The sequence below is a fragment of the Oryctolagus cuniculus genome, chromosome 5 (genome assembly GCF_964237555.1).
Source record: "Oryctolagus cuniculus chromosome 5, mOryCun1.1, whole genome shotgun sequence".
Taxonomy (NCBI): Eukaryota; Metazoa; Chordata; class Mammalia; order Lagomorpha; family Leporidae; genus Oryctolagus; species Oryctolagus cuniculus.
This window is the reverse complement of record NC_091436.1, coordinates 15,583,270-15,604,275: the sequence shown is the minus strand read 5'-3', so window position 1 is coordinate 15,604,275 and position 21,006 is coordinate 15,583,270. Positions and strand designations below refer to the sequence as shown.

Here is a 21,006-nt window from a genome sequence, read left to right as displayed (position 1 = left end):
TACTGCCTTTTGCAGGTTGCCAGGGATGGTTGCAAGCAGCAGTTCGCTGTAATTCTCCACTTATTTTATAAATTGGATTGCCAACAGATTTGGTTTTGCATTTCATTATCTGTAATAGATGTTCTTGGTTCTGAGATGAAGAAACATTTTAGTGCTCTCTTTACGTGAGGATAAGGTTTCAATGAGAAATCATTCTTATTAACACCCATTTGTTTCCCTGGGCAACAACCTACACAATCCTATTTTGTGATGGCATCTACTTGAAAGTGAAAATAAATTCCATTTCTTAAAACAGACACACACACACAAATCAAACTTTTACCCAATCTCAGAGGCCTCCCTAAGATATCTTCTTACAATAAAATGGACTCAAATGGAGGAAAATCTGAAAACAGAGTTGGTATCCATGATACAGCAGGCCATGGTTGAGACGTCCTGTTTGTAAACCTAAAAACATGCCTTTTTTTTTTTTTTTTTTGTATTTTATTTGACAGGTAGAGTTACAGACAGTGAGAGAGAGACAGAGAGAAAGGTCTTCCTTCCATTGGTTCACCCCGCAAATGGCTTTTCTTAAAGACTGGGTTTCCAAAGGGCCAGTCCTCCAGTGGGCACGACGACGCACACTGAGGCACGTGTCGCGCTTGATTCACAGCACAGGTAAAGGGACAGTCTGACTTTACAAAAGCAGCAACTTGTCCTAAACCGCGTCTCTCCACTCCTGTCCCTGGCTGGTCTGCAGGCTACAGAGAGGTAGGAAACACCTTACTTTTTGTTGCTGGAGACTGTTCTGCCGCTGGTGCGTCCGTGTGGTGCGAGCTTGGGCCAGCCACTCCTGCACGCCCGGGCTCTGTGTGGCCGCCAGATCAACGTCACTCTCCTCCTTCTCCTGGGCTGTTCCCTGCTTTTAGTGAGGCAGAAACCAAGAGTCCTATTACCCACAGGAAAACCATAACCAGCATGGCAAGAAAGCTACTTGGTACTGTCTGAATAATACCACCAAAGTGGTTCCATTTGGATGTGAAACCACACTTAAAAAAAAGGTAACACAAAACCCATCTAAGTTATGGCATTTGCAGGAGAGAGAACAATAAACAGATGGTCAAACACAGGAATATTTGAGGGGAGACCTGTCTGATTCCGCTGTGGTCACCAAAGACTATTCCAGAATCTTTTCCACAAAAACATAACTAGGTCCTCCCATGAGTTTGTTCCTTAAGTCCCATGAAGGCAAAATGCTTCTCAAATGACCTTGACCTACCATCAGTCACTGTGTCCCTCCAGCGAAAGCACTGCTCTGTCACCTCCGTCAAGCTCTACCCAATGAGTGTATATGCCAAATACTTGCTTGCTAAAGACTTCTCTAAAAGGTTACCAACCAAAGAGATTTATGTTTGAGAAGCCAGAAGTCTACAGCATTTGTAAAGGTTCACGAATTCAGTAAGAACTTGAACTTGATTGTTTTGGTCTTCTGCAGCATAGAGGTAAGGAATGCAGGCAAGGGCTCCCCTGGGTCGCTGAGCACCCACTGCCCCCACCCCTACCCCCACCCCTAACTCCACCCCTACTCCCATGCTCCCTTCACAACCCAGGCTCTCGAACTCTGTCTACAGGCAAATCAATTCCTGAGGCACTTCAATGTGTCCGATACTGATCTTTACATACCTTCAATGTCCACCTTCCTAGAGCCAAGCTTTGAAGTCGTCCTAGAATCCTGTATTTGTGAATGCCGTGTATACAGCTAGGTATACAGCTGTGTTTACAGATGCTCTGTATAATAAATAGATTCCACTTGAATCTCAATTCTTGAAGTATCTGTCTTTTACAACTATTAAGATGAGCACATTAAGAAAAGTACACCAAGTGGGTACACTTGGTTACCATTTTACAAATGCAAATGTTAATGAAACCTTTAGAGTTAAGCAGTGTGATAATTAAAGGTGAGACGTCTGAAAAGCTGCCTTGTCCTTCCTCTACTCCCTTCACAGTACCCTGGTCCACGGCCATGCTGCTGCTTGCTGGCTCTGTTACCGATTGGCTAAAGAAAGATACAAGTACTTACTTATCTGCTAGGCAAAGGTTTATTCTCCCTGCCCAATGATTCCAAGATTATTCCAATGGCATTTGGAAGGCCCACAATGCTGCCTATCAAATGGAATTAGTTCTTGAATGAAAGTCTACTAACATCGATGGATAGGTCCATGAGTCCCCTATGCTACTCACAAAGCATAGTTGCCAAACCCCCAGCACTGGCAATCAGAACTCACACACTATCACACTTGTCCTTGATATCTGAGGAACTCTGGCTCCAGGATACCCTATGGATACCAAAACCCACACACGCCTAGGTCCCTTACATAAAATGTCATGGCCTTAGCTTATAGTCTACACACATCATCTCATGTACTTTAAATCTTTTCTAGATTACTTATGAGTCTCCAAAATGTTCATGGAAAAAAAGCATTTTATGAAAAAACCTATGCAGAGTTCAAAAAAATTAAGGATAATAAAATTATCCTTAATTTTTATTTTCCATAAGCTTTCTGAGTATCCTCCTATGTGTCAAATGATACATTATATGATTTTAATCTAACTCACTGACAAGTACAGGTTCAGTACTCATTGTGTGTCAGATACTATTCTAGGAAGTGGGGGTATCCTACGAAAGGAAATGAGACAAGGGCCCGGGTAGGGGGTAGACAATGAACAAACAAGAGAAGTAGAGCCCGTGATTAGGGCTACTCAGCTTCCAAGCCAGAGAATGTGGTTTTGGTAGAACATTGCGTGTGATCTTCATCTAAAATATGCTATTTGCATTTTGCATCACAATCAGAATTGGTGACTGGTCACACCCAGTTCATGAAATTCTATACTGTACCAAGAATGACTCTCAAAGATAAGCAGTGCTTTTCCTGTGAGTGGGAGGTTTTGGTGGATGGGCAGTCTTCCAAGACTGAAGACCATGATTCTCTACTTCAAAATGTACCATCTTCCATGAATAAATTCTAAAAGAGCCTAGCTCTCCAGGCAACAAGGAAACAAAAGGAGAATGGCAGGTATGACATAGAGCAAACCCCTGAAGGAGGCAGAGTAGGAGACTGAAGTGTTTCTCCAAATCAGTGCCTTAGGCTGACAAAATAGTGACCTTGGCCTGACCTGTTGACTTTCCTCTGTGGGACCCTGGCCACTTCCTCTCTGCTTTTCTCTTCAACGGAGGCTTGTTTTTCAGAGCCCAGTTGGTAACTCCTCACAGCACTCATTACCAACTCCCCCATCTACTCAGGTTACCACCCTCTGACTGAAAGTGATTCTTTGAAACTCCTCATACCACATTTGTCTTTGGAAAAAAAAAAATTTTGAAATGTTAGATCTTAAGAACAAAGTTCACTGTAGATATACCCTGATTCCCAGACTTGAAATCTGGAAAGGGGGTCACATCTGCTTAATTGAGTCCAATTAATAAAAATACGCAGCACCAAGAGCAGATGCTAACATGTATTTTCTATGTGGTCAGGTGTAGCTTGCCAGTTAGTGTTTCCCTGACATAGTCATTTAGAAACAGAAGACTTGGGCCATGGGAAGCCAAAAAGGAGTAAGAATTCAGTTCAAATTTCATTTCCTATTCCCTGGGGAGGAGCTGGCACTGCCAGGAGGAATGAGATTCTGGGACTTACTCTGAGACGTGAAAGCAGCTTTTCCTACAAGTTAGAGAACCCGAAGGCAGGCAGTTTGTGTCACCAGAGTCCCACTGGGTGGGGCTACCTAAGCTGTTTATTTTGGAAATAAAAGAGTAATCTCTTTTGCCAAGAACATTCCTTGGAAGATTAGTGAGGATTGGGAAATGCTAAACATAAATTAAACTTTCTTTACAAAGCATTTTATTATTTATAGAGAGCAAACTCTCCTCCCTGTTGATGGATGATAATGTGTGAAAATGACCCAAACCCTTGCGAAGAAAGATAGCATGAAATTCAAGATGCATTGTGATTAAGGTCAGTATTTTTCATGTAGAGAAGCAATCTACTTGAGCAGAAGCCAAAGGGATTGTTACTCAAGGATAACCATTCAAGTCCCATTAGTTAGAAAGAATGGGGTAATGGCAGTTCCCACTCTATAGGTACAGGTGCATCAAGAAATCATGCTCTGGCAGCCATCGGAGGCACAGGAGGGGGATCTCAGCCTTCCAGATCCTGTGAACCTAAGGTAAAGGACAACACCTGCCTGCCATATGCATTGAAAGCAAGACGCTTCTCCAATTCACTTTAATTTCAGATCAGCTCCAAATTATTTTTAGTTTTCTGTATGGAAGGAGATGGTCCTTTTCATGGCAATACTAATGAAAATTAGGCTCCTTTTTCTTCCCACAGATTGAAAAATAATCTTGGAAAAGTCTAATTATTTTTAAACATCTCATCAATATTTTATATGCTAGACACCCATTAGAAGAAAGACGATAGAATTTATAGACATTTTAAAAACAAACACCGACTAATTTCATGGCAGTAAAACACTACCATATTTTCTTGCATTTTCACTGCACATTCTTGGGCAGTCTTCTACTTGGGGGCAGAGTCAGGACCTGACTCTCCTGAATGAATTCCTGTGGCCCTAGGCAGAGTGTCCGCGAGCTCAGCCCAGCCTGGGTCAGGCTGCAGCCTGGCCTTCTGGCACATCGGGAGTTCCATTCTTCCCAGAGGTCATGGCTTGGAAACAGGTGGTTGTCATTATTATTACCGCTGCAATTTGAACACCTATTTTGCGCATTATCTACATTAAAATTCTCAGGATAATTAAGTTATGCACAGTAGGCCTCTCCTCTTTTATCCACAATTCTCCTTCCAGTCTCAGTGGCCAATGGCCAACCATGCTCTGAACACATTAGTATTTATCTTGACTCTTTCAAGACATTCACATGACTTTTGTTAAAGTTTAATATTAGAATTGCTCTATTTTAGGATTGCTGTTAACAACTCAGTGCACCTAGCTTATAAACTAAGCTTTATTATAGGTATGTATGCATAGAAGAAACAGCACATGTGTCTAGGGTTCTGTGTGATCTCTGATTTCAGGCATTCACTGGGGAGTGTATCTTAGAACAAATCCCCAGTGGATAAGGGCGGACAAGTACCATTATCCCTATTTCACAGATGAGGAAAACTGATCCCTATGAAAATTTTGGGAAGCTGAAGGATCTTGTCCCAGGCCACTGGTTAATAACTGGTAGGAAAAGGGTGGATACATTTTAAATCTAGTTTGCAGTTACAAAGTGATGGCCCAAGAGCCTATCCCAGCCTGTGGCCATGCTTCATTTGGCACATAACTACCTTAAAAATTGTAAAACTCTCAGTGTTTAAAAATAACTTATTTAGAACTTTAAAATTAAATGTCACTGCTTAAAAATTGGGATATTTTAGAAATAAATGCAAATTTCCTTGCAAAACAGGCAAATCTAGCAACCCTGCCTTGTAGGACAATAGCTGGAACTGAGTAATAGCTGCTTCTTAGATCAAAGGCCAGTTTGCCTGGTGCCTGACTGGGCCTGCTCGCTCACTGATGCTCCCTTCCTGGGCTCTGAGGTCTTGGAATGTGTGGGCGCTACCTTGCTTAATTCCAGTGTTGAGCAAGTATCAGGCTACCCCTTAGTTCCAGTATTAAGCAGGTGAGTATCAGGCTACCCCTTTCCTTCCTACCTGCCTCTAGGAGTGGCGTGTCATAGAAGCTTCACAAAAGCCAGCTATTCCACATAGGAAACTGGAAACTTTCCTTTGTTGGTTTCTTTAGCGTTTAAGCTGATTCACAGATCACTTTGAGAACAGCAAAATATTATGCCAGGCATATTTTCCACCACATACATTTTCCATAATCTTTTCGAAAGCCTCTCCTATTTCCTTTCCTCTGAATTATGAGAATCTCTTCTCCCTTATATCTTTGTCCATATTTTTATTCTATGTTCTTTTCTTATAGAATTACAAAAGGTATGTGAATTATATAGTTTCTTTCTTGTTTGTCTCTATCTTTTAACTTGGTTAACTTTTAGATTTTTTTTTTTTTTTACCCACACAGAACCTTTTAAATTTCATATAGGAATTTTAAAAAGACTGTAAAAATTCTGGGTTTAAAGCCTACTGGGAAAGGCATATTCATGCCTTTAGTATTTTTCAGGTTTAATGTTTATATCTTATTTTTCTATAAAAATGATTGTGTGAAATGTAGTGTATCACTTTCCATGAAACTCACTTTATAATCATAGTCAGTCATATTTTGTCTGCCGATTTATAATGTCACCTCTAACATTTATCAGGTTCTCTTATGTCCCAAGATTTCTAGAATATTCTATGCAATTTTTGTTCATATATTTTTGTGTCAATTCCAAACTACTTACCTATCATAATACATGAAAAGACTAATAACTCCTTTTAAGTCTGCATTTTCAGAATACTCTGGTTAGTTTTACAAAAATATTTCTCCAGATAAATCTAGTAATATTTTGTCACTTTCTAGAAATAAACAGTTAATATTTCAGTTGAAAATAATTTAAACTGATACATTAATAGAAGAATTAGCATCTTTAAGAAACTTTATTCCTATCTAAAAACATTGCTTTTTTCATATGGTCTTGTGTTGTTTTAAAGTGTTTTAAAGTGAAATTCCACATAATTCACATTTTGCTCACACTGATAGAAAATTTTTGCACATTATTTCACAAACTTTTCCTTATATCAAAGTTATGTTTTCTCTATTCCTTTAAGCTAGTCTATTTCCTAAATTCTTCCATTGCTTCCAAAACTTTTCAGTTGATTAAGGTTTGGCTTTCTAGATCGTATAATCATAGGATTAGCAAAAAAAAAAAAAAAAAAAAAAAAAAAAAAAAAAAAAAAAAGAAAGAAAGAAAAAAAAAAAAAACCTGAAAAATATGTCGGGTTATTCTGAACAACCATCATAGACTGAGAAAACAAAGCAATTGCAGGAAATGTCCATCAAATTTTCACCACAATATTTATGCTCTAATTCCTTCCAGCATTTTACTCAAATACAGATGTCTTCCCTCCTTCCTAAGTTTTCTTTTTCTTTTTTCTAGTATGTGAAGGGATTGGCTTGGTCCCAGTCATAAATTATAAAAGAAGGGCAGCTTGGATGTGTCGCTCCCCGTCTTCGTGGAGGAGCAACACAGGACCCTGCGCTGTTCTTTCGTCTGCTCGGCCCTCCCCGGGTTTGCTGCTGGTTCTTCCCGGGTTGGCTACTATCCCTTCCACCTCCGTGGAAGGGCAGTTCCCCCTGGCCGCATTCCCCACTTCCGCAGGGGAGCGGCACACCGCCGGCCGGCTTTCTCGGGGGCTGCACGGGTTCCCTTAGATGTTCCCCATAGATGTTCCTGGTGCATGCCGTCTCTCTCCTCCTTTATAGTCCTCCTCCGCCAATCCCAACTCGGCTGCCCACACGCCGAGTACGCTGCTCTCCAATCAGGAGCAAGTCCTACAGTTTATCAGTTGAACTGGAGGCAGCTGTGCGGAAGCTGTTTACTTCTCTCCCAGCGCCATATTGTGGGAGAGCAGATGCATAGAATAAGTCCTAATTCGAGTAACAGTCTAGTCCGGTTTGCTCCCCACAGGATGAAGCCACTGGAGGGGACAGAAGACATCAAGGGGGCATCAGTAGGTGGGGTGGCTCCGCCAAGGGGAGAGGCAGTTACTCTGCTCCTAGGCATGTCAGTTTCTGGCTTAGCAGGAAGAGCAGAGGAGACCACACTGCCCCTTGTGGTCTAAATTCAAACACCAAACACTCTACCTTTGATCCTAGCTTGTCCCTCCTACACAAGATTCCTTTTTCAGTTTTTTTTTCTACTGAGTTATTTCCATCTGTATGTAAACATACAGATACAATTATTATTTTTCTTATCATCAAACTAAATGTGTGTGGGGGGTGCTAAATAGGGGTGGGTGTTTGGCACAACTGTTGGGGATGCCCACATCCCATTTCAGAGTACCTGGGTTAAAGTCCCACCGGCTCCTCCACCGCACCCTGTGAGGCGGCAGATAATTAGTTGAGACCTGCCACCCACATGAGAGACTTGAGTTCTGGGCTCCCGGCTTCAGTCTGGCCCACCCTGTCTATTGTGGGCATTTGGGAAGGACACCCTCCTCTCCCTCTTTGTTTCTGTCTCTCTCATTCATAAATCAATCTTTTTTTCTTGATGCAGTTCTTACAGCGTATCTCATTCCACTGTTCCATTTTCTAACAAAGCTCCTGGAGTCACCCATGCTCCCCCTCTCTCATGCCTCTGTTTTGTCTCAGAGGGCCCTCTGCTTCTGCCACTCCACAGAAACAACTCTTGCAGAGGTCACGAGTGGCCCGCATGTCACTAAGACCAACAGGCAGTTCTCAGTCCTGCTCCGATCTCACTCCTCAGGAACCTCTGGGGACTTTCAGGAAGCAAACCCATCTTCCTCCCACCTTACTGGCTTCTCTTTTTATCTTTTCTGTTGGGCTTCAACACATCATCCAAATCCTAAATGCTGGAGCACCCCGGGGCTTCATTCTTCTTTTCAACCTGTCCTCACGTGGTGTGCTCCTCAAACCTTGTACGTCTAAGTGCCGTCTCGAGGAGGAAGCTCACTCGTGCATTTCTGTGATCCACTTGCTCCCCACTTCAGTGGTGGTTGTCACGGCAGCCCAGGGGACTCAGACACGGTCTGATCTCTTAGCTGCCACTGTCCTCTTCCCCACCTCCCTTTGACCACACTGGCCCTGTCCAGAGCAGGTGTGACACTGCCTGGTAGTCTCTGCAGGTGCTTCTCCATATCCTTACAGTTCACTCTGTCATGTAAACTTAGCGAGGGCTCCTTAGCCACCCTGTTGAAAACTGCAAACTCTAAGTCCTGCCTTTCCCTGTCATTTCACCTATGTCTCTGGTTGTCTTTTAACGTGGTATATAATAATGCATTTAATTTTTCCTCTTTCCTGTCCTTACGAACCATAATCCATTGAGGATGGCAACATACAGTCAGAAATACATAGCAAAATAGAGATTATTGTTTCCTTGCTCCTTCACCAAATCACAAAAACCAGTAGCCAGCACACAGTAGCTAACTGATAAATATGTGCTTAGTTTTTGTATAGGATGATAACAAGAATGTGTCGTGATTAAAAACACAATTAAAATGCTGGGCAGTACTAGTATGGAAGGCACATAGGAAGAAACTGAACATGTTGTAAGGTTCTTAACTGATATGGACCGAGAGTAAGATGCTGACTTGGAATTTATTAGGTATGTATGCTATGTGCCTAAATCCGTGTGTATGAAATATGTGAAATTTGTTGTTTATATAAACTATTATAAAAATAAATTAAAGCACTTAATCACTTAAAAACAGATTTAAAAGGATACAAAGAATGCAAAAGAGTAGGACAAAATAGAAAGCAAAAAGTAAAATAATGAAAGTCCAACTATAACAGTAAGCACAATCTATTTAAAAGGACTAAGTTTGCCATTTAAAAGTCAGGGGCTTTTGTTTTGTTTCTGTCTACTTGATGGTTCATGTGTATGGATAGCTGTGGATGAAGCAGATGCAATTCTTTCAGTCAAATTTCCCTCCTGCTGCTGAGAACTGGAAGGGGTCCACCTGAGGACAAAGTTACAATAATAGAATATCGGACATAGTCCCATGGGAACTGTGATTTTTCTCGGAAATTGTGAAATGCATGCTTACTTTTCCTGTTTCTATTGTGGCCCAAGATTGAATTATTGAATTCTACAGTACACAATTCAGATCAATAATAAAGTGGTGATGTATATTGAACAATTAAAAAAAAAAAAAAAGTCAGGGGCTTTCCCACAGCAGACATGTGATGTAGCAATTAAGACACATGTCCCTTTTTGGAGTATCTGGGTTTTACATCCAGCTCCTGTTCCTGTTTCTACCTTCCCACTAATGCTAACCCCCTAGGCGGAATGTGGTGATGGCTCAACTAATTAGTCGTTCCATTGCCATGGGAGACCTTAACTGAATTCCTGGCTCCTGGCTTCAGCCCAGCCAAAGCCTGAATGAATGTTGTCAGCCTTTGGAGAGTGAACCAGCAGACTGGGGGAGGGGCTCTCTCACTCTCACTCTCTCTGCTTCTCAAAAAATAAATTAAAAAAAAAAAAAAAAAACTGGTATTTCCCGATTAAATGTTCCAAACCAACAAAATACAATTATTCTTTGTAAGAAACAAACCGAAAACATGAGGACACAGAAGGTTGAAAGCTCAAAGAGTTAAAAGATGTGTGTGGAAGGGAGGTCATTTGCCTTAGAGGTGAAGATCCGTCTTGGGATGCCCATCTCTGATATCAGAATGCCTGGTTCAAATCTTGGCTTCTTTCTGATTCCAGGTTGCTGCTAATGCACACCCTGAGAGTCAGCAGTGATGGCTCAAGTGGTTTGGTCCCTGCCACCCATGTAGGAGACCTAGATTGAGTGTCCAGCTCCTTGCTTCAGCCTAGCTCATCGCCAGTCATCGCAAGCATTTGGAGAGTGAACCAGCAGTCTGCAGCCCACTCTGTCTGCCTGGATTTTCTGTCTCTTTCTGTTCATCTTTGGTTTTGGACTGTTGTGCTTATTTCCTGTTCATTTCCCACACTGCAGTCCCCAGATCTATGGACTCACACACTCCTTACACAACCTATCTGAACATCTACTCCAAGGTCAAAGTGTAAATTCAAACAGCATGCTGCGATGCCTGTGTAAAGTGGCTGTACGGGGAAGCTCGGGTGCTCCTCCGACACTCAGACGGGGCACACACAGCACGGATCGCGGCTGTCAGGGGCGGCGGGAGCCCTCACCTGGATGTCGAGCTGCCTGTCGTGCAGAGCCCTCTGCAGCTCCTGCAGGCTCCCCTTGAGCGTCCGCAGCTTCACCGCCAGCTGCTCAGCCTCGTCCTTCGTGTGAGCCTTGCCCTCCAGCAGCAGGTTTTCATTGTGCACTGAGAGCTCAGATAAGGCCACCACCTTCTGCTCAATTTCCACAAGCATATTCTACAATAACAGACATAAACATGAAATCCACATACCTGTAGCTTGTTTAGATTGTCTCTGCAGCAAAACACAATTCTCACGTGGTCTTAGACCAGACCAACAGGCTTTTGTAGGGTTTTGTAATTTTCCTATAGCTGGCAAGAGCAGCATATAGATTTTATTTTCAATTTCCTGAACCCTTGGATTTTACTCTTTCAAAGACTGAGTGTTAAAAATGAAAACCATAGGGTGTGTGTTGTGGAGCAGCAGGTTAAGCTGCCTCTTGGAACTCCTGTATCCCATATTGGAGTGCTGGTTCGAGTCTGGGTTATTCCATTTCTGATTCAGCACCTGCTAATACGCATGGGAAGCAGCAGAGATGATAGCCCAATTACTTAGGTCCTCGCCACCATCATGGGAGACCAAGATGGAGCATCTGGCTCCTGGAGTTGGCTTAGCCCAGTCCTGACTACTGTGTGTATCTGGAGATTAAAACCAGTGAGTGGAAGATCTTTATTTCTCTCTGTCACTCTGCCTTTTAAACAAATAAATCTTTTTTACAAAATGAAAAACAGTAGAGAAAATGTATTATATACAACAGATAAAGAGAAAAGGGTCAATGCTCTAGTGTATCTTATATTTATTACTATAGTATTTTAGTGTTACATTATCATGCTTACAGCTAGTATTAGTGAAGGTATCATCTCATCAACCTTTTCTTTGTTAATTTAAGTGGGACCCTATCTTTCAAAACATTGCTTCTTTGTGTTATTTTCAGGTTGCAGTTCTTATGCCTTGTCTTTGTGGTTTTTTTGTTTGAGTATGATACAGCTTTATCCTTATATTTCCAACAAATTTTAATTCCCTTAAAATTTTAATTCATATTTCCGAGATGAATCTGTAGTGCTACAAGGTCTTCCTCTAAAATGAATACCAAACCAAGGGAGCAGAAGAAATATTTTCCCTTCTTGCAAGGTAAAACAAAGTATAAAGTCTTTTAAAATATCAAATATGAACAACACAATTTATATATTACTATAACAATAAGTGTATTCAAAAGAAAGGGAATTTGGGAATACCAGTTTAAGTGCTAAAAGGAAGTGTTAAAAATAGATGTCATTTGGGGCACAATGTGGAGCAATGGGTTAAGCCACCACCTAAAACAGGAGCATCCTGTATAAGTGCTGGTTCTAAGCTGCTCCACTTCCAATCAAGCTCCCTGCTGATGCACCTGAGAAAGCAGAAGATGGCCCAAGAACACGGGTCTCTGACCCATGTTGGATACTTGGAGTTCCAGGCTCCTGGTTTGGGCACAGACCAGCCCTAGTCATTACAGTGATTTGGGGAGTGAACAAGTAGATGGAACATTTCTCTCTCTTTGGCTTTCTCTTTCTCTGTAACTCTGCCTTTCAAAAATAATTAAGTAAATCTTAAGAAAATACATGTCTCTTTCAGAAAAGTAACATTAGAACAGAAAGCAATTACATGTGACTTTTTAATAACTATCATTTGAGCATGTAATAATAATAATAATAATGTCTTGTGTACTAGAGATAAGTTTCCTAAGGCAATTATAAATCCACATGGTTATACTCAGCATTGCAAATATCAAGTAAAAAACAATAATGACCAAAACAGTGTACTACACATTAAGAAAAAGGTAGTGTTCACTGGTGATTTTCACTTATTCTGATTCCAATTGGGAGAAATATGAAGCCATATACATTGATGTTTCTGTCTTCAGATTAGGAAGGGCTTTCTAGACATTTTATAGTTAATTAAATGAAAGAGCTTTTAATGCACCCATATATATGTTGAAAATCACTAAATCATTGACAGTCACATCAGAGTTCATATCTATTCTATATAATTAAATGAGCATGTTTGGAAATCTCCTAGTAAGGAGGTAAGAAAATAACGTTAGAATAAGACTTCTAAACAATTAGGCCACACATTAATTCTTAGAGACCTGATGTAGGAGGAAGTAACTCTGCTCCAACAGATAATCTGTCCATGTTCAGTATCTACTGTCTGCCTAAAACTGTCAGTTGGCAGGTTTCCAAATAATACATCAGAGTACACTCAAAATTCCAGCAAGATCTAGAGACACTTGCTATTGTGCTACAGTTGACTTAGTGGTACTGAGTTTGTATTCCTTTAATGTCTAAATATAGATACCACAAGTATTTTAGTATCTATAATCTGTAAAAATGTCTTCTGGTAAGGTGAAGATTTTCTAAAAAATAGATACTATTGGTGATTCTTTTCAAAAATTAAGTTCAGGCCGGCGCCGTGGCTCACTAGGATAATCCTCCACCTTGCGGCGCTGGCACACCAGGTTCTAGTCCCGGTCGGGGTGCCGGATTCTGTCCCGGTTGCCCCTCTTTGAGGCCAGCTCTCTGCTGTGGCCAGGGAGTGCAGTGGAGGATGGCCCAAGTGCTTGGGCCCTGCACCCCATGGGAGACCAGGAGAAGCACCTGGCTCCTGCCATCGGATCAGCGCGGTGTGCTGGCCGCAGCACGCCAGCCGCGGCGGCCATTGGAGGGTGAACCAACGGCAAAGGAAGACCTTTCTCTCTGTCTCTCTCTCACTGTCCACTCTGCCTGTCAAAAAAAAAAAAAAAATACATATCAAAAATTAAGTTCAAATTTCAATTCATTTCAGCTTTTATAATGTATTGCTTTTCTGCTGCCTCGATATATACAGTGTATGAGTTATGAGAAACATCTACCCACACATTTTTTTCACCAATATTTTTGGCAGTTTAAAAGCATGCATTATGGTGTTGGCATATTCCTTGCAATCATCTTCATACCTGGCAGTCCACCAGCTGAGCTTCCATGTCCATGGGCTCCTTGACTGTCCCCAGTGCACTATCCAGGGTGGCCTTTGTGCTCAAGAGCCAGTGGTCCAGCTCATCAGCCTCACAGCGGTACCTCTGCAGGGCCTGTTCCTGTCTCTGTTCTTCAAGTTGGTCATTTAACTTCTCCTAATAAAGAGTAAAAAATCTTTAAGATCCAATTCAATAGAGCAATAGTTCCAAGCCCTTGTTGCACATCAGAAGCACTGGTGAAACTTCCAGAAAATGTTTAGGCCACATGTCAGTGAAACAAATCAGAATTTCTAGGGTTGAGGCTTAATAGTATTTTAAAAAACTTCCCTACAAGTTCTATAATGTACCTACAAATAATATACATCTAGCAGAAGGAACGATATGAATGATGAAAATCAGCCAAAGATTAGAAAAAAAAATGGTATAACTCAACTAGTAAATGGCAATAGACTCTTGACATTAATGTCTGAAAAATAGTAAGGAGTAGGGACCCTGGCTAACTTAAGAATATATGGTCTACTTAATCGTGTAGCCACATGCAGCTTCAGGCAGCTGATCTCTGTGGGAAGGGATGGTCCAATGTTACTTGTGTTCACAGATAGGCAAAAATCCAAAGTTTGAGGCTACATCCTTGTTTTTCAGTTAGAAATTAATTTCATATAAAAAATCCAGACCAATCACTTCATTTTGAACCCCACATGTCTTTCACAGAGTAACTGCAGACAAAATGAATGAAATAAAATGTTAACTTGTGGGGCCAGCGCTGTGGCATAGCAGGTAAAGCTGCCACCTGCAGTGCCAGCTTCCCATATGGGTGCTGGTTCGAGTCCTGGCTTCTCCATTTCTGATCCAGCTCTTCACTATAGCCTTGGAAAGCAACAGAAGATGGCCCAAGCCCTTGGGCCCCTGCAACCACATGGGAGATCCAGAGGAACTCTTGGCTCCTGGCTTCAGATTGGCATAGCTCCAGCCATTGTGGCCAATTGGGGAGTAAACCAGTGGATGGTACAATCAACAGCTAAGTAAAACAATATTCAATTTATACAATAAGAACTGTATTGAGAACCATATGAGCCAGAGGCATTGCTGAGCCCTGGAAATAAAAAGAGAGAGCCATGATAAAAGCGTTTCTGGAACCTTCAGTCAAACCAAATTAAAGGAGCAACAATGTCAATGTCTTGTATGCTTTGTCCCAAGATTTATAAGACGTCAAACCAAAAGGAAAACAGCTCATTTTAACGCAGAACATTTTTGCCAAAATTTGTCTCTATATCAAATAACGCTTAAAACAAATAACATGAGACCCAGAATTAAAAAATGAATTTTCATGAAATAATAGCGTTGAATTGGTGACAGTAGGATTCATTCTTTACAGTATTAGTAACATCATGCATCAATCGCTCTTATTTTCACAGAGCAACCAGCATGGAAATCTTCGGCAATCATTCTTCACAGGCTCATGTCTGTCAAGTCTGCCTCTGATATTCTCAGTATCTCACACCTGCAGTGAGTACAGAAAGGGGAACAGGGACATACCCACGGCTACACCCTCTCACTCTATTCACGAGATGGTTCTTGAAACACAATCGGGTTCTTGTGATGGGGAAACAATAAAAATTGAAATCACGTAAGTAACCCCCACACCGTGCACACAGCTGTAGAAGTTAATTCGGAAGTGAGAGGGGGACTTGAGGGTCCCTCATTACCTCAAGAAGCTGCCGTTTCCCCGAGGCTTTCATCCTGATGGTGGACATGCGCTCGGCCAGGACAGTGAGCGTGGACTGCAAGGCCAGCTGCTCTGTGGGGTCGCACTCCTGGGAGCCCAGCTCCTCGGCCAGACAGGACTGCAGCTCATTGATTTCATCATGGAGCATGAGGATCTCATCCATCAGGGCCTGTGAGGGAGTCGGTGGAATCACAGTCAGGTATACATTTAAGATTTATTTATGTATTTGAAAGGCAGCGTTAGAGAGAGGTCTTCCATCTGCTGGTTCACTCCCCAGGTGGCTGGAACAGTCAGAGCTGCGCTGATCAGCTCACACAGCCCATGGGTATCTCCCCTGGATTAAGGCTAAAGCCAGCTTCCTCCCTGTCGTCTACTGCCTTTCTCTTCATCACTCAAGCTGGAGACATAGAAGTCATTCTTCATACCTTCCTCTCCTTCACTTACCATATCCAATCTGTCACCAAATCCTATAACTTCTACCTCCAGAATGTATTCTGTACACTTGCATTTTGCCACTACCCCCACCTGAAGACAAGGTCAACTTCCTGTCTTCTCTGAGTTGCCATATTGATCTTCTGACGGCCCCACCTACTCACACTCTTGTTTTTCTTGACACCTTTACCAAGCAATTACAACAACTTCCTAAAAATGTCAATCAGATTCTTTCACGCTCCTGATTTAAAATATGTAATGACTTCTTGCCTACAAAACAAAGTCTAGATGCTTTATTATCCTTAGAATGAATCAGCCTTCCTGCCCCTTGTAACACACACTCTTCACCTCATTCTATTCCGGACTGCTTCATTAATCTCAGGGCCCCAGCCCCTTCTGACATCCTGCCCTTTGTACATGCAATTCCCTCCATTTGGAACACTCTTCCTTCTACTCTTCATGTGATGTTCCCTTCATTCTTCAAGCCTTAGGCTAATTGTCTCAACTCCAGAGCTCTGATACCCAACCTAGAGAAAATCTCTATCCTTCCTTTCAATACTACCATTCTCCTGTTTAAAATCTATCACAATTATATATTACTTTTATTCCCAATTTTAAAAATATTTGATTTGCTCTTTAGTTAGCTGTTCACAAGAGAAAATCTCATGTAGGACTTAAATGGCATGTTAGAAAAACAGATACCATCACTAGAAAGGCAACCATAACTTCAAGTAAAATAGCCTAGGTTTTACATAAACTAATAATTCATAGTTTTTCATGCACCTTTACTTGCAAAATTCCTGTCTCTTCCATGGGACTGTAGACTCTTCTGTAAGCACAAGGCCTCCTTAGAGTGGATTCTCACTTCTCTAAACCCATTTTGCTTTTTAATATTCTAACTTCACACTTAACTGTACAATACACTCAGTTAATTTTTGTGTCCAGTGTACATAAAGGTCAAAATTTTTTGTTTTGTTTTCCTTTTTACCCATTATTTTGCAATATAATCTTTGCTAAAAGTCAAATGTCTATGTAGCTTGAGCCTCCTTCTGGGCTCTAAGTTTATTGATTCATTTGGTTAATGGAAACAAATTTTACACCACCTTACTTATGTACCATTTATATTAATTCATCTTGTTCAAAGGTGTCTTGGCTAATCTTGGGCTCTGCATGGTCAATATACATTTTTTTCATTTATTTGCAATATATGCATTTTAGAATTAGCTTGTTGATTTGTACCAAAAAACTGCTGAGATTTTAAAATGAGATTGCATCAAGTTTCTAGACTGATCCCTTTTATTAAACATTCAAAGTGTTTTTCCTCCAGTAAATTATTTTCTAATTTTTTTTTTTTTGGTGCTTGGTTGACAAAAGCATAAAGTCCACATTCTTTGGTCTGATTTTAAAGGCTCCTCCATAATTAGTCTGACCTCATTATGTCTCTTTTTTGCACTGTTCCTTCAGTTCAAACCAGGAAAGAACCACTTTACAATGGTACAGGAAGTGCACACTCTCCTTTGTGCCTTCTCTCTCTCTCTCTCTCTCTCTCACACACACACACACACACACACTTACAGTTATGATGCCTGCAACCCACCCCTGTTGCCACTCTGAATTTTCAAACTTGTGTTTCCTCAAAGTCTTGGCTGGATCTCCTTCACTGTACTTCCTACTACTCCAGCTCACAACCACACTTTTGTTTTCTATACAGTGTTGGTGATTCATAATAGCACTAAAACAGGTTTTACATCATTTATTAATGCAAAAAGCTTGTCTTTTAGCTGTGCATATAGGAGATACTCAGTACATCTAGTTGAATTAATTATAGTTCAAGATATATAAAAACCAGTATCTGAATCATGAAGCAACCAAAAAAACTAAAAATATTTTTTAAAGCCTGATTTAATGTCAGTGGATTTTGAGGCTTGTAGTAAAGTCGCCAGCTTCCATTCCAGACTCACTCAATTCTGAAATAACTCTCAGAATGTTCTACGGTAAAGACTAAAGAGATTAGCAATTTTAGAACTGCCAGTTTTCATCCTATTAGAGCCAGGTACTTTGGTCATGCTTTGGGTTACAATAAGGGAGAACAGGTGGTTTTGGAAGTTGACTGTGCTTTGAACTTTAACATAGAGCAGCCAAGTTCAGTGGGTACAGGATTCTCTCCAGGGATGAGGAAAATATTTTGGAAGCAGATAGTGGTGGTGTTTATACAACACTATGCCACTGAACTGTACACCTTAAAATGATTAATTTAGCTGGTGCTGTGCCATAGCAGGTAAAGCAAATGCCTGCAGTGCTGGCATCCCATATGGGCACTGGTTTGAGTCCCAGCTGCTCCACTTCCAATCCAGCTCTCTGCTATGTCCTGGGAAAACAGTAGAAGATGGCCCAAGTCCTTGGTCCCCTGCGCCCCCATGGGAGACCCGGAAGAAGCTCCTGGCTCCCGGCTTCAGATCATCACAGCTCTGGCTGTTGAGGCCAATTGAAGAGTGAACCAGCAGATGGAAGACCCCTCTCTCTCTCTGCCTCTCCTTCTCTGTGTAACTCTTTCAAATAAATAAATAAATATTTAAAATTGATTAATTTTATGTTCTGTGATCGGCACAGCTGCTCACTAGGCTAATCCTCTGCCTGCGGCACCGGCACCCCGGGTTCTAGTCCCGGTTGGGGCACCGGGTTCTGTCCCAGTTGCTCCTTTTCCATTCCAGCTCTCTGCTGTGGCCCGGGAGTGCAGTGGAAGATGGCCCAAGTGCTTGGGCCCTGCACCTGCATGGGAGACCAGGAGGAAGCACCTGGCTCCTGGCTTCGGATTGGTGTGGCATGCCCTCCATAGCGGTCACTTGGGGGGGTGAACCAACAGAAGGAAGACCTTTCTCTCTGTCTCTCTCACTGTCTAACTCTGCCTGCCAAAAAAATAATAATTTTATGTTATGTGAATTTCATCTGAACCGAAAAAAAAAAAGATCAGCAGTGAAATATTTTAGTCCCCAAATTCTGAGTCCAAGAACTGGTGGCCAGTTGTGCCTCCATATCTGACTCAAAAATAAGAACAGCAAGATGAAAGGCATATTTTGGGACTCTGATTTGTGATTCTATTTTTTTTCTTTCTTTTTTTTTTTATTTTTGACAGGCAGAGTGGACAGTGAGAGAGAGAGACAGAGAGAAAGGTCTTCCTTTTGCCTCTGGTTCACCCTCCAATGGCCGCTGCGGCCGGTGTGCTGCGACCGGCACACCACGCTGACCAGAAGGCAGGAGCCAGGTGCTTCTCCTGGTCTCCCATGGGGTGCAGGGCCCAAGCACTTGGGCCATCCTCCACTGCACTCCCTGGCCATAGCAGAGAGCTGGCCTGGAAGAGGGGCAACCGGGACAGAATCCGGCACCCCGACCGGGACTAGAACCCAGTGTGCTGGCGCTGCAAGGCGGAGGATTAGCCTGTTGAGCCACGACACCGGCCTTGATTTGTGATTCTAAGGAGGGTGTGTATGACACAAGGTTGAGAGAAGTACCTTGAACTTCTCGACAAGGACAAACTCAATAAAAGTTTGAGCAAATCATGGAGCTCACGTTTAGTTCAATGCCAGAGGTAAAAAGTTCATGCTTTCAGAATTATCTATGTATGTCTATGTATGTCTATGTATGTTAGAATTATCTATGCATGTACCTATGTATATGAATACAGTTATTTGCACATTCTATTTTATTTGTTCTCTGTATTGAAAAACAAAAGCAAAATAGCCTCAGAGCTCTGCCTATGATTTGTCACTGAGTTCACTGGACAAACATAACACAACCCAAAAAGCAGGTGTCCACAACTATGACAGTGAAGGTGGCAATGACAGAGGACTTAAAACTCAGAACAGCAGCCATAGCCCACTTAGGTGCCACGTAAAAGACAGAATTAAATATGACACCATTAAAGAGAGTAATGGGAAAGGCAAAGCACTCCACTCAAATTCATTGGATTTAATTAAGTGTTTAGAGGAAAAATGCAGGAATTAGGTTAACTCTAAAGAAATTTTAACTCTATAAAATGGTGGGGCTGAAATAATAATTGAACTATTTCTATTATTCTTTTAGGAAATTTTGAAAAGTAGTCTAGACTTTCTCACCCTTACTTGGTGGAACTTAACAGCAATTCTATAATAGTGCCTGTAATTTTTAAAGTACCACTGCAGAGGGTAAGAACAAATTTAGATACTGTGATACCATTAGCTTTTCACGTGGGCAGCTATGTCCCAGAATTTGTAGAATTTAGGCACAAGTAGCAAAAGTTAGCAAAAAAGAACTTGGATGGAAAAATTTAATTTGTGATGAAATGCAAAATTATACTGAATCATACATTATTCATATTTTCTCTCCCTCTTATTAGATCATTAATATGACTGCTAAGCCCACAATGACTGAAAATCATTGCATTATCCCCATTTCCTCATTGCTATAATGGTAAGTTCGGACAACCACTCTCAACATAGAAAGGGTCGAAAGTCCTGTGACTGCCTTAATTATAAGAAAAGTCATGTATTCACTTATAATTTATAATACTCAGCATTACTGTGCAATTTTTAGTTTTCTCCATTAATTCTCCTGAACAAAATAATTTTGCTCTACATTCAGTGTGTTTTCATTCAAATGACTACGAGGTAAGATAGTGATGTTGATTGGGTGTACCAGCATTTTCAATTAGGAAGTCTGGAATGGCATGACTGACCACCAGGATCTTGTTTTCATGTAGTTCCTAACTTATGAGGGAGCCAGTGAAGGATCTTCTGCAGTCAGTAACCTGGGCCACAGGGGGGATGGGCCTTGAGCAAATATGGACATGACCTGAATACACAAAGTAAAAGGTAAACTAAATTAGCCTTTCTCCTGGGTCACTGGCTCCCATTAATCAGAGTATATGATCCTCAAATTCCTCTGAATCAGCCCTTGGATAATTGAAACTATATTCTAAAATTTTTTAAAATTTTATTTTTTTCATTTGAAAATGCATGTGATTGCTCATGCACACACGCACACACACACACA

General features: G+C 41.4%; 1 protein-coding gene and 2 long non-coding RNA genes across 31 annotated transcripts in view; 2 read left to right on the top strand and 1 right to left on the bottom strand.

The window, feature by feature from the left end:
• Nucleotides 1-21,006, bottom strand: part of SYNE1 (spectrin repeat containing nuclear envelope protein 1) — a 551,595-nt gene that overhangs the window by 150,553 nt on the left and 380,036 nt on the right. For 22 of the 29 annotated variants that reach the window (XM_051855247.2, XM_070073379.1, XM_070073388.1 and 19 more), the window contains 4 exons: nt 15,527-15,715; nt 13,803-13,976; nt 10,817-11,008; nt 767-901 (listed from right to left, as the gene is read on the bottom strand). In XM_051855247.2, coding sequence (XP_051711207.2) covers nt 767-901; nt 10,817-11,008; nt 13,803-13,976; nt 15,527-15,715 — 690 coding nt within the window. The remainder of the gene's footprint in view (nt 1-766; nt 902-10,816; nt 11,009-13,802; nt 13,977-15,526; nt 15,716-21,006) is intronic. The other 7 variants (XM_070073373.1, XM_070073376.1, XM_070073385.1 and 4 more) reach the window with 1 other exon arrangement.
• On the top strand, nt 2,919-15,587 carry LOC127493118 (uncharacterized). The gene is made up of 4 exons (XR_011388451.1): nt 2,919-3,053; nt 3,889-3,989; nt 15,236-15,326; nt 15,476-15,587. It is a non-coding gene; the product is annotated as an uncharacterized lncRNA (long non-coding RNA).
• Nucleotides 15,614-20,842, top strand: LOC138849565 (uncharacterized). The gene is made up of 3 exons (XR_011388452.1): nt 15,614-15,745; nt 20,351-20,424; nt 20,714-20,842. It is a non-coding gene; the product is annotated as an uncharacterized lncRNA (long non-coding RNA).